Here is a 13,984-nt window from a genome sequence, read left to right on the forward strand (position 1 = left end):
GATTGACCCTTCTTCAATCATAAGTCCAGGAAAAGAACAGTTTGTAACCAAATGTGAGAAAAAAAATCATCACCTGTGTTCACACCTCATAGCCAAACTTGACCTAAGCAGACAGTGAAAGTATACCTGTTTCTATCAAATACAAATAAAAGTCCTTAACTAGTTCTCCTCTATTTAATTTCTTGAATGCTTCCAAATGTTTACTTGCTAGTAACAGAGGACAGGAAGAATCATTCAGTGTGGTCCCCTCCTCTGTAAGGTCCCACATGACCTCATCTGTAACTTTAGCAAGCTCCTTAAAATGTCTTTTGTTTTGTGCTCGTATTTTCATTTTCAAGGTGTCTGGAGAACCACAGAATTCTAATAATTAAAAAACCTCTTCCTCTTGGGCCAAATTTCCTTCCATGTGATTTACAGCCATTTAGTCTTATGCCAGTGCTGTTTTCTAAGTTTAGATAACTTGTCTGTCATATACCACCTCCACATCCCCTAGTATATTGGCAGACAGCTGTCATATTCCCTCTTAGACTATCTGGACCCAAACAAAACAATTCAAGGTTGTCTAGTCTTCCTTACCCTAATTGTTCTAGGCTTCCCAGATCCCTTTGCCTGTCTATTGTACTATTCCATATCCTCCCTTGGCAAGAGCATAAATCATAGTTCCTACAACATTTTCTAACTGCCTGTGAATGTGAACCAAGACCACTCAGTAACGTAAGTCATCAGTTTGCAAAATGTATATTCTAGAATATGTAGAGTTGCAACCTCATGGTGAGGCCTACCCTGATACTGTGTTTATTGTCTAACAAATTATAGTGCATATGCATTCTCAACTCCCAAGGGTGCTGGAGTAATTTTCTTTAGGACTTTGTTGGGAAACTGACACAGTACTTTTGCTTCCTTGGCAGGTGAAGATGCATACTGTGTCCTACATTCATTTCTTCTACCTTGGCCTGTGTTTGCTTACCTTAACCAGTTCTGTTGCTGCTGGCCCAGAAACGCTGTGTGGTGCTGAGCTGGTTGATGCTCTTCAGTTCGTATGTGGAGACAGAGGCTTTTACTTCAGTAAGTCAACCTTTTCATTCAACTCCTAAGCTTTTCCATTTAATCCGTTAGAGTTTGTAACTGCTCTAAGCAAACTTAGGAATTATCAAATCAAGCTGCCAAGTGTCACTAGTATCCTCTATCTCAGAGATGCCCAAGTCTTCAATGACAATGAAGACTCAGTAAAGAACAGAGGTGTACCCATGATCAGTCTCAATGAGATTTTGATGCATTTTACTTTTCAGACGTCATTGTTTTTAACTGCTTCCCAGCTGCTGCTATCCCACCTGCTATGTTACTGCTTTCTGCTGACCTGCCACTGAAATTAAGGGAATAAAAGGACACACTAGACCCAAGATATTCATGAGGCAGAACTGCATGTACCTGTTATGTCAGATGACTCGTAAACAGTTTAAGTACACATTGTATCATATTAAAACACACAAAGCTTCAACATCTGGTTTGAAAAAAGAAAAGCTGGAAGGCAGTAAGCGGAATGATACTGCATCCAAGTATCCACATTCTATATCAGTTAAGTACAGGTGAAGTAAAATGCACTCATGATGAGATAATAAAGAATAATTCCACTACAAATGATAGATAAAGTCTGTAATAGTGTGGATACATTAGTATTTGAATAACTTTTTGGAGCAAGACCTATACTTGGAAAGTAAACATCACAATACTTTTCCTTCTCTGCATTTTAGATTGTGCAAAGCTCTTAGTAGCTTCTTACAAGTGTTATCAAAACCAAGAAGTACACAATTCATAAATAATGAAAATCTATTTCTAATTATCTGCTATTTGTTATTCATATATCATACAATTAATGAAAACTGTAGCTCATTCATTTAACTCATTCATGAATATACTTATTCAAAACATGTACGAATTTGTGCTCTTAGAGCCTCTGATTTTACTGTGTTTTCTCTGTGTTTACTCCTAACAATATGGTGTAACTGGTTATTCTTGTCTAAAGTTATCTGTCTTTCAGGACCTCAGTTCCCCTTCAAAACAAACAAACAAACAAACAAAAAACCACCACCTTTTTCAATCCTCATTTCATCCTATTAATTCTTGCCTTCCAAGATATCGCTTTTGTTTTTCTGATCAGTTTCCCCCCACACCATTCCTATTCATTTCTACTCATGGAGTTATTGCTTTCAGGATTTTTCTCCTTGCTTGCAATAAAAATAGAATTGAGGAAATCCAGATTCTTGGACCTTCAATTTACAGAAAATCCAGATAGTCTCTACAAACAAGTTGCTAACTTTTTCACTTTCTTCTTCAGACTTTCTATTAAAGTTTACCCTTTGAAACTGGGAGCCTTAGTTTTGTATATGCACAATAATTCATTAAAGAACCCTTCTTTTCTGTATTCAATGTGTTAGCTATCAGAAATCAGCATCTGCTCTACAGTGCTGCTTAACTTAGCATGCTGATACTGTACACAATATCAAAAATACTAGAATCTCTCATAAAGCAATTTACATTTTTCTTTATTTGTTCATCTGAACACCACAATCTGTTGCATTTATCAGCAGCTGAGTTACTCTTAATGGGCTATTTGAGTAGCCTACATATACTTTCTTTTTGTAGTTAGAAGGAATGTAATGGAAGACTTTCTTCTCCCCTTCTTGTTCTTACACCAGAAAACAATGAAACAATATATTGTTAGAACAGAAGAGCATTTTTTTTTTAACTGTGCATGTATCTTAGACATTTTTCCAGTCATTTGTCTCCTGGCAAAATGTTTGCCACTTGTTCAGAGAACTATCACACTTGCTTACTGAAAATATGGCCGGTACTGCCAAACAATCTGACAACAATTCTGTGTACTCTTCATGTTCCTCAAGATAAAAAATTGTGAAATGCTAATTATCAGCAAAAACTCTCTTTGTTTTCAATCTCAGTTGTTCTAAACTTACACAACTTGTTTCACATCTCTACATTCCCTGAGCTAGATGACCCTTACTTGAAAATACGAAGATGGGTTTCTGAAGTTTTAAAGGAGTTCAAAACCCCTCCAATGCTGAGTTTTGTTTGGCATCAGTAAAGGCACTCTAGTTTTCTTTGGTGTGTGCCTACCTTCTGAGTTTTCACTTGAAATTAATGCAATTGTTGACACCAGGAAGTTTTACCTTATTTGGTACGGAGACCAATGGAAGATTTTACAAATGAATGACCACCGTGTTTTAGGAAAGTCTTGTATTTAACAGAATGCAATCACAAGATTCCATGGGAATTTTATGAAGTTAATGCAAGGTTGTTGGGTGCTAAGTAATGTGTGCCTCACACCTGACTCTACTTCTGATTCATGAAGTAGTCATTTAATCTGTATTAGCCTTTATCTTATTTGTTAAATCTTAATCTAAAACACAGAACTATAGAAAAGTAAGTCCAGTAACACTGTTGTGAGCATAGCAAGTTTTTTTACCAAATATACTCCAGAACACAAGGTATTACTGGAAGCTATAAATGTTGCTCTGTTTCATGGTACTTTAAAAAAGACTACATCATTTGCAAAAGTAAAAATCCAGTGAACCTTTTTCTTTTACAGTGAAGTGGATGTCAATTTAAATTGCATTTTAAGCCTTCTATTCTCATTCTCTTGTTCCTTTATATAAAGTATAATCAATGGTTATGTTTGTCTTTAACTCACTCAGGAAATAGCTGTGAGAGAAGGTTTTCTTCACTAGAGACTCCAAATATAAAGAAAACCTTTTGGCTGAGGTGGAACTCCTGGTTCAGATTCAAGGTCAAAGCTTCTGACTATTCTTTGGGAGTTGTGGGTGGAAACAAAGATAGAATTAATTGTGTTACTTTATGTTGAAGCTCTTTACTCCACAACCACAAGACTACATCTAGTGCTAGGACTAGAATAATTTTTTTTCTTTATATAGTCTACTCTGCCCATGAAAACTAACTTCCTAGCTATAAAAGGAAATTCTTCACAGATTTTGAAGAGATGCCCCGGCTGCCTCCCAAACACAAAGACAATTATTGACTTCAAGTGGAAGTCAAAAGCTGTTTCTATCACTCCTGTTTTTCATGAGGTGGACTAGCAAGGAGTATTTTTAAGTTATTTAGGGGAGGACACTGCAGAAATCCCGAAACAGAACATCTGCTTTTTTTCTTGGTCACAATTAACTCCAGCCAGCACTGGCTATTTCTTGGACAGCTTCTTCCCCCTCGCAGGATTCAGCAGTGAAGAGAAGTTTTGTTGCCACCTATCTAGCAACATCTCTCTAGTAGAACTTCTGTCATTAAAGTTCCCACACACTAGCTTATGTTAGGAGAAGTCAACCAACAGGGAGCCTGGCCACAGCTTGCTGTTCCTTGTAGCTGAACCTCCAAAAGAAAACAAGTGGCTACACTTAGACACAACTCTTCTCAGTTAATGCTCCTTCAATATCAAAAACTGGATTTAACAGTCATGAAACAAAGTGGGATGCCTGCCATGTTCATTTGAATGTTAATGCCTAGAAAGGTCTACTACTCCACTGCTATAACAAAAAATAAAATAAAAAATGCTGAAGGCAAAGAATGTAGGAGAAACTGAACGTACAGATTACAGAAAACATACAGAAAAGACAGCTCAGGAAGGGGACAAATTTTGTTTGAATAGTCTAGTCTTATCACAAGAATTTATATGTTAATCAAACAAGAGATTAAAACATTTTTTTTCTTCATACAAGTTGAATTTGATAGACAGTCATTCATTCTAGCTCATGTTTTTTCCTGAGAAAAGACAGCAAGTGTAGTTTGCTCTAAGGAGCATATGCTATATTCTTTTTTATCCAGTTATTTCTCCTTTGAAAATATGCATTTTCCTTTCCCACTAAATGGATATTACTTTAGCTAACAGTACATGTGAATGCCAATAAAGAAATAGATTTCTTATTTCTTTGGATATTTTTGGTCATTTTAATTTCTAAAGGCCAGCTTAGATGGCAATAGTTATTTGAAGCAATGGCACAGAGTATCAATTTCATGAATTAAAAAAAAAACTGTTAAAAAATGAAAAAACACTTCGGGCTTAAAGAGCATCCTCTGAAGCACTACTTCCATAGAAAAGGAAGAGCTGAATTTAGACACCTGACACCATCTAGTTCCTCTGATATTCTTCAGATTGTGGAGAATAACCTGGCACATGCTTCCATACATACAAGTACGAATCTCATAAAAGACACAGACTTTTCTGGTTTCAAGAATAAGGCTCACAGTGTCAACTGCTTTGAGGATGAACCTGGACATATTTTTTCTACTTATTAGTAACATTAAGACAATCATAATTGTGCAGCGTCCTTGGGAATATCCCCAACTGCGAGCAGCATAAAAATACTCAGTTATAATCATCAGAAATCAGGAAAAGACAGTGAACATAACTTTGAGCAATTAGAGTCGTTCTGGAATCTTACTGCTTTGTAGAACTAACGTATCTATGGAGGAACTGCTGCCTTACAGAGGAGGAAATAAGGGGCCTAGCAACAGGCAATCTTGTTGCTTCTTCCATTTCCCTTTAACTAACTACTTCTTGTTTACATTGGGAAGTCTGCTTTTAAGATGCTATTAAAGTTTTTAGGCTTGTCAAACCTATCATTGTAATTACAAGAGATGGCATGGCACTCAGTTCTTTAACTACTCCATACCTGTAGGAATTATGAGTCATTAGCTCCTCTGTGTGTCCCTGATTGAAAGGAACGTTAATATTACCAGCCCAGGAGTGGAGTGCTGAAAAGTTGCAGTAGACATAGTCTACAGGTGCAGTGACAGTCTTACAAAACTCTGCAAAGAAATGCTAATCATCCTGGCCATGTTCATGAAGGAAGATCTGAGAATGTTTTTAAGTTCCTTAGTCTGGCTATGTGCCCCATCCATGTCCAAATCTTGTAAACATGGAAGACTTCAATGTATTCCTCAGTTTTTATCCCCAGGTTCCTTATGTCTTACAGGAAAGCTTTAGTCTGGAAAGGAGCTAAGGCTGGCTTTAGCCAGGTCCAGATGGTAACTGCTCAGGGAACCAGAAATACAGGCACGGTTATTGACACAAGTCTGTGGCTGTGGCATCCAGAGTAATAATCACTGTATAGTCAAATAACTGACACGTTTGCTCTGTTCCCCCCTGTAGTAATCATTGAGGAAATTCTTGGAAAACATGCCAGTCTTTAAAAGAATTTTGTCCTTTTTTACCGCATTAAGAAAGGCTAGGAAGTGTTAATCTTAAGCAACCTCTGTAACAACAGAGAGGTTCCACCTACTCTTTCCACACATCAGAAAGGGAGTTTGGGAATATTTAGCCTCCAAAACAGACGAAAGTTAGTCTTTACATACAGTTTTCCTCTACAGCTGGTTCTTCTCTGGTCTCCAAGGATTTTATTAGGAGGGACTGCAGTAATAATTATAATTTTAAATGAGCTGAGTGGAAGCAAACCATTGATCAAAATTTCATACTGAAACATCTCTGCAAGAAGTCCCTACTACCAAACCAAGTAAGTACAGGTCCTCCAGACGTTGAATGTATGTATCCTTGTTAGCTGTTAGACATAGGAGATGCTAATGCACTTTATGATGTTTGCCTTTATCTATGCAGTAGACCAAGTTTCACATTTGGTCTCAAATAGCAGAAAGCTGTTATATGACATTTCATTCCTTAACTGCTGTTAGCTATATGCATATTTAATACAATGTTTAGTCTCATGTTGGATAGAGTCACTCAAAGAAGCACTTGGCAAGATCAGCATTAATTCTTGGCATAGCTGCCCCTCTTACTGTTCCACTGAATCTTAAATACCAAGAAAAACCCTTCACTGACTCCAATTCTGGCATATACTTTATGTAATTGGCCAAAACCTTTTCATATGGACCTCTTCATTTGTCCTGGTATTAATAACACATTTTCAATATTTGATCAACAGCAGGAACTGTCACGAAGCAAATTATTCACTTTACCAGAACCACAGCCTCTTAATTAAAACCTTTTGCATTAACTACTTCAGCATCTAGGGCAATCTATACAGAGTACTCATTCAAAGAAGGAAGTTCATACAGCCATTTCTCTAAAGCTTATTCAGCACTTCAGCTTTTATACATCTGTTCCAAACTCTCTCACATCACTGAAAATCAAGTAGAGACTTAAAGCCATTTTCATTTCAGAGCTTTGCTGAAAAAAGATGCCCCTGAACTTATTTATAAAACCATACCCAAATGTCAACATTTCCTTATGTTACAAGCTTAACTTGATGAAAAATATGACAACACACGAAAGCAGTAACCAATGGTTAATTCACTTCTCGTTCTAAAACTTTAGACGAAAGAAAGCAATACCACAAATGTATGCTAGTTGAAAATTTTATGCTAAGTTTATCCCTGTTAATAACTGCAGGATCTTCCATGTCAAGAAGAAGAAAAGGCCTTCAATTCATACTTTTTTTTTTTTTTTGGTGTTATGTTTCATGTAAAGTTACTGCACAAGATACAGCCCAAGTACTAGGTCAATTGTTTAAGTGACAGACACATTTCATGTTTGCTTTAGTAAATGACGTTCTGAAAGCAAGAATTTTAACACATCCATAGCCTTTGGAGAGGCACAATGTATGCTGACCCTTATGTAACTTCAAGTTATAGAAAATTCTACATTGTCACTGTCAGTAAAAGTTGCCTACTTCAATCAAAAGGCACCTTAAACACTGTTTAACACACAACTTTCAGAATGATAGGAGAAATTGCTTTTCTTACTGTAAGCAAAAAGTAAGAAAATTGAAATGCTATCTTTGTCTCAGCATCTTTAAGAATTAAGCAAATTACACAGGTGAGCTTATCTTGTCAATTTTATCCAAGTGATTTGTAGGTTAAATTTCTGATTGCCTCTCCAATGCCAATTCCTGGAAAATTGTTTTGGAATTCCTTAGAGAACTGCTTTGAATTCCTTTAGTAAACTTAAATTCCTACAAAATCTGAAGCAGACACAAGTCTTAGACACTTGCTGTATTTTCTGACGGAATCCAATGTACGGTCAGCTTTAATGTGTTTTCAATGTTCTTGCTCTTAAAAGACAGCATGTAAGCTGTTTGCTTACCTCATACCAAATCCTTTACTAGTTAAAACTGATCAGCTTACCTATACCATAGAAGCAATACAAAGTTATACCTGTTAGGGCTCATCTTTCTTATTTCTGAGTCTACAGCACATTTATCTATTTACAATCTTACTTTTGAAATTCAGCTGTGATCTCAGATTTCCCATTTATGAAATACAACTGTTGCGGAGTAAGAGAATGATGTGGAGTTTGCTGTCTGCAAACAGCAGACCCTTTCATTTCCGTATGTTCCCGTAAAGGTGTAGAAGTTGGCAATGAGTGTCCTGTTAAAGCACTACCTTTAGAAACCTATGGCCCAGACCCGAATCTGAAACTATATGACTTTTTTGGTATACAAATATTTGTTTATAATGTTTGTGTCTTTGTGTGATGAACATAAATTTGTACAAGGCTGAGTAAGCAGAAAAAAGAAGGGGTTGGCTCAGACCATTCTGATTCAGCTCAGCTCTGTGAACAAAACGGTTTTCTTTTAGAAAGTAAATATTCTAACAATACCTAGTAACTATTTCTATCTCCAAAGTAACACCCCAGCAGCATAAACACATAAACAGCAGCTTCTAAGGAAAGTAAATACTACTGAAAATTGTTTTGACTTCAGCTGAATTTTCATTAACAGCTACCTCCTACTAAGGCAATGGACAAAATCTTAAATTACACACACAAACTCTGTATTTCACAAGTCAGTATTTAAAACAATATTTTTAAAGAGATTTTTTTCAGACTTGCATTAACTAAAGTGAAGATTTCTTTTAGCTCAGACACGTAGAAATGACTGGATAAAAGCTTCTACTATTACAATGAAATTTTTATAGCTTCTTTTTGTAACTCTTCATTGATTACTTTAGGTTACGTGAAAGCTAATAAGGACATCTATTTTAGGTTAACATTGCAAGTTTAAAATGAATACACTTCATACCTTGAAACTTCTGTAGTCAAGTAAGATGTTATAATTTGTTTCTACATCCCCTGAATTCCTGAATTACTAGTCAACAGGTCTTCCATGAAAAAACTTAGTTTTTCCTACGTATTTCAAGTTTTATGTTTCTTTCCATTAAAGTTTCCAGCCTTTCACAGACATATTTAGTTTGGCAGGAAGAATCTGGTGACTCATAGACTGAAGAGATTTGAGAGCAAGCTACTGAAAATGTATCTAATTTCTTCTTGTGTAATTTGGGAGCAAGCTACTGATAGTATGTCTAATTTTCCTAGTTTAATCAGATGTATTATTGGCAAATACATGCCCTGAATAAAAGACATGTTTATTCCTGAAATATATAGCTAAGATTAAACACAAAAACACCATCTATACTTGATTTTAGAACACTTATGTTTTTTTCTAATTGCTTCTGGCATTATACTCTAAATCTATGGGCACTGAATGAAAACAGAGATATTGCTGAAATCATTTGCATTATGACCCTATTTACATTTTTAAATTCAAAAAAATGAAGTTATTCCTTACTGACTTTTTTTTCTTTTTAAGGGAGGATAAAAAAGTAGGAAGAATAGGTGATGTTATTCCTCTGTGATTCATATGGAGAAGGATAGAGGAATTAGAAAACCGCTCATTTGCATTGTATATTGATGATCGTATTGTTTCTTTCACTTTTCAGACAAAAGTTTCTTTTAAATTCAGTTCTTTCTAGACAGTCGGTGACAAACATTTAATTTTCATTTATCAACATACAGACTGAACCTTTTTGAGGGATCAAGATTAAGAAGAGCTTGGTCCGATACACATGAGGAGATCCTGGTTAACATTCACTCCATCTACTTTTAGGCTTTTAAATGAGATATTGGAGTTAGGAACCCACTCAAGCTTATTCTAGTCTGTGAAAGGAGTTTGAAACTTTCAGAGCTTTCTGTAAGTTATAGATATGCCATAGAACATGCCTGTTCTTCTCTGCTAAATTAAGTAAATAAGCTATAGTAACTGCATCCTTAAATTAGTTAAGTTAATTGAATAAGGACCCTCCATTAAGAGCCTACATTTGTTGGTATTAATCTATTTACAGCCATACGTCAGCAACTCTGAAGTGGAGATAAGGGTGCACTCATATGGACCAGATTTCAGATCAAAGCAAATCCCAAGCTCATTTTAGCTACCATGATATAATGCAATTCAGCAATGACACAGAATGTACTTCATGCAGGTTACACCAGTTAGGCTTGCACCTTTGGCCTCCTTTAAGAACTACCAGGTCATTAATTTGACTAAGTGTGAATTCTGCTGGAGACTGTACTCTACTCTGATACAGTAAAAAGGAAAAGCCTATCTTTTCTTTCTTGATATAATAGATGGAATATACTCTTACACATCATACTAAGTAACACACTTTCTTATTTTATTCCTGCATCATGAGAGAAGGTACACCTATCCATGCATAGATAATGAAGCAATTTTTTACACTGCTGTTCACACTAATTCTTTCCTAGTCCTGTTAATATACGTGGCCTAGCAGTTTTCTAAGACATTCAGACAATAGTAATATTTAAAACCTAGAGTGACATCTAAACATGAAAATCGTAGGTCTTTAATGATGCAATTTCTCCATTAGAGTGCTGTGCCATAAAGTATCATGATGGAGAAAGAACACAGAATGGTGTTCAAGTACTGTTTTGAGATTCTCAGTGATAAAGCAATTTAAAAAAAAAGAAAATTTAAACAATAGCTACTGATGACATATTGAGCTCAGCTATAAAAGAAAATATATGACTGAAATAAATAAGACAGAACCTTGCCTGAGGTAGTTAGACATCCACTGAGTTGAATTAAGAGCACAAAAGTTCTTCTACTTTTCTTGCTTGAGTTACTCTCTTCATCCAAGGCAACAGAAAAACAGTATAGAATCACTCCAAAGATAATTGCATTCCATGACCTTCTGTAAAGTTAAAATTTCCAAACTAGCTATGAGGGTAGGAGTTGTACTTCAGGTTGTTTAGATCTTGAGAAACTATCAACTTGTATTCTTTTAAAACATTCAGAGAACAGGACAAAAACAAATAAACAACAGAGAGGATGATTTATATTTGGTATGAAAAAATAGGTATACAATTTAATTTCTTTCAGGTTAGCCTTAATATTATGCATTGTACCAGTTAGTCTGGCTTGAGGGAAAGTGAGTAGAAATGAGGGTAGTGTTTCCACATTGTTCTCTCACTACACAAGTATGCATTGACTTCCACATCTAAAAATCACGAGGGTTGATCTTGTAATGAGATACTCATATGAATGATTTCCATACACTTCTAAAATTCTGCCTTTATTCAAGGAATTAGATACAGTAGACAATATAGCTATCCCAAGATACAACTATTTCAGAAAGTGGAGGGGTCTAAATAGTATAATCATTCAAAAAACAGTAGGAAGACATTTTCATGTAATTTGACTCTTATTTTTCTTTTTACAAACAATGGAATAAAATTCTACAACTGTATTTCCAATGGCTTTAAGTGACCTACTATAATTTTGTTACATAGTCACTGTATTTTAGTTTTTGAAAGCAGTCATAGTTGATACTGTAAGAGACAACTATTTCCTATTATCATCAAGATGAAGCCTAATAAAATGAGCAGAAATTATAAGTGGTGATATTATTATTGTCTGCTGCTCCTTTAAAATATAAACTTATACTCTGATATTTTTTGAATAAATTAGACATTAAGCCCCAATCAAGAATCATGGAATCACAGAATATCCTGAGTTGGAAGGGACCCATATGGATCATCAAGTCCAACTCCTGGCACCACACAGATCTACCCAAAAATTCAGACCATATGACTAAGAGCACAGTCCAAACCCTTCTTAAACTCCAACAGGCTTGGTGCAGTGACTACTTCCCTGGGGAGTCTGTTCCAGTGCGCGACAACCCTCTCAGTGAAGAACCTCTTCCTGATATCCACCCTGACCCTCCCCTGCCTCAGCTTGACACCATTCCCGCAGGTCCTATCACTGGTCACTAAAGAAAATAGATCGGCGCCTGCCCCTCCACTCCCCCTCGTGAGGAAGCTGTAGACCGCGATGAGGTCTCCCCTCAGCCTCCCCTTCTCCAGGCTGAACAGGCCTAGTGACCTCAGCCACTCCTCATAAGGGACCCTCTAGGTCCTTAGTAAGCCTTAGGTCTTAGTAGCCCTTCTTTGGACAAATAGAATCAAATAACAAAAAAAGAATCAAATAAATTAAATAAACCAAAAAGAATCAAATAACCAAATGAATTACCTGAACCGTCTTTGAATTATGAAATAGGTGGGCATGCCCCATTTTTTTTTTTTTCCCCCCAAAGATATAGTATTTAAAAAGTGTGTATCTGCAGATCTGTATCACAGAGAAAAGAATTTGTCCAGGGAAAGCTGTTATATAGTATAATAAAGGAAGAAATACATTACCAAAGAGGGAGAAAATAGTGAAAACTTACTCATGCATTGTTTCCAAAATTCTGATGTCCAAGTCCAGATGTTGGTTTGAGGAAATTGATCTTCAAAAATAAAATAAATTAAAAAAAAAACTTAAGAAACCTTATTATTTTTATTTATTTATTTTATTTAGAATGTGATGCTAATAATCTAGGCTGGCCTTGTCCAGGGTTTTCTTCACTTCACAATCCACAGTCAAGAATCAATGGATACTAACTCAAGGTTATCTGCTGACTTAATTGGCTTTGGCTCAATGCATTGAGGATAGTGTGAGTTAATTTGAGGAATTATCCATGTTCACTAAAGAAAACACTGATCATTGATTTTCTTAGGTCTTTTGGCCATAAGCACCATTGCACCACAGATATTTTCCCTTGACTGTATTCAAACCAGTCATATGTTTTTCCTAGGAACTACCAGCTGAACTTTTGATATTTTTCCCTCTGTATATAATATAACAAATAGGGTTTCTCTTATGCGATTAATAGACACTACTTGTGCCTGATGGGAAAAGGGTAAATACACACACAAAAAAACTTATTTTTAACATTCTTTCAAATCAGCCTGAGAGGTTTGTAGTGTAAATTTAAAGTTCGTCTACCATTCATGCAGGGCATAAACTATCAAAAAATACCAGTTCTTCATGTATTAGTGCTTGTTGAGATGCCTAAATTGGTCTGGGTTTTGTGGCAGCTAGGTGCATACATCTAAAAGATTAAGGCCTAACTTTTTAGAAGTGTTGATCTATTTTCAAAAATGAGCGTGAGTCTCATGAAAAGCCAGTGAGACCTTGGAGGTTCCCAAAGGCATATGAAGCAGATTTTCAATGGTTTTTAGGCACTCAAGATGCAGATGGACACTCGAGAGATTTTCGAAAGAAACTGTGTCTAACTTTCACAAAAATCCGTGATAGATGGTCCTAGACAATTTTTTTAGACTCCTCCTAGGCAAATACCTGTGTTTTTGATCTCTTCAGTGTCTTTGGAAATAGGAGTCAGAGTCCTTAGCCACTTCTTTAAATTTTGCTTATGGACCTTATTGAATGCTTGTGAAAAAGCTATCACTATTAAAAGCCCTTTAAAATAAGAATTGGCATAATGACTTAGCTTCCTCTCTGACGTGAAACATACTAATACGCTTAGTATGAAATCTTCTTATTTCTAGCATAAGTACGTGAAGCATCAGATGAAGGCTAATAATTTCCCAAGTGAGCTAAAAATAATGAAGGCTGAATCTGAATAAATATTCTAAGAGGCATTCTGGAACTGACAGTGGTTAAAGGGACTATAAATGCTACCTATCTACTAACCTCATTTCCAAGATGCCAAAGACTGAATGTGGATCACAAACAGTATGGGACAAAGAATGAACATGAGAAAAACAATGATCATTACATGAACTTGGAGATAATTCATATTTTATTGTTTG

The 13,984-nt window shown here is 35.8% G+C and overlaps 1 protein-coding gene and 1 long non-coding RNA gene across 5 annotated transcripts in view; one reads left to right on the top strand and one right to left on the bottom strand.

Annotated features, from left to right (window-relative positions):
• LOC121071865 overlaps positions 1-13,984 on the bottom strand; it is a 74,149-nt gene that overhangs the window by 6,120 nt on the left and 54,045 nt on the right. The window contains exon 6 of one of the 2 annotated variants that reach the window (XR_005820831.1): positions 12,559-12,618. The exons of the other annotated variant lie outside the window; for it this stretch is intronic. This is a non-coding gene — a long non-coding RNA (uncharacterized LOC121071865). The remainder of the gene's footprint in view (positions 1-12,558; positions 12,619-13,984) is intronic. 2 annotated transcript variants of the gene reach the window in all.
• Positions 1-13,984, top strand: part of IGF1 (insulin like growth factor 1) — a 54,652-nt gene that overhangs the window by 3,675 nt on the left and 36,993 nt on the right. For 2 of the 3 annotated variants that reach the window (XM_040560619.1, XM_040560620.1), the window contains exon 2: positions 909-1,065. In XM_040560619.1, coding sequence (XP_040416553.1) covers positions 909-1,065 — 157 coding nt within the window. Of the gene's footprint in view, positions 1-908; positions 1,066-3,710; positions 4,538-13,984 lie in introns of those variants that run through there. The other variant, XM_040560621.1, reaches the window with a different exon arrangement.

The sequence above is a fragment of the Cygnus olor genome, chromosome 1 (genome assembly GCF_009769625.2).
Source record: "Cygnus olor isolate bCygOlo1 chromosome 1, bCygOlo1.pri.v2, whole genome shotgun sequence".
NCBI classification, from domain to species: Eukaryota; Metazoa; Chordata; class Aves; order Anseriformes; family Anatidae; genus Cygnus; species Cygnus olor.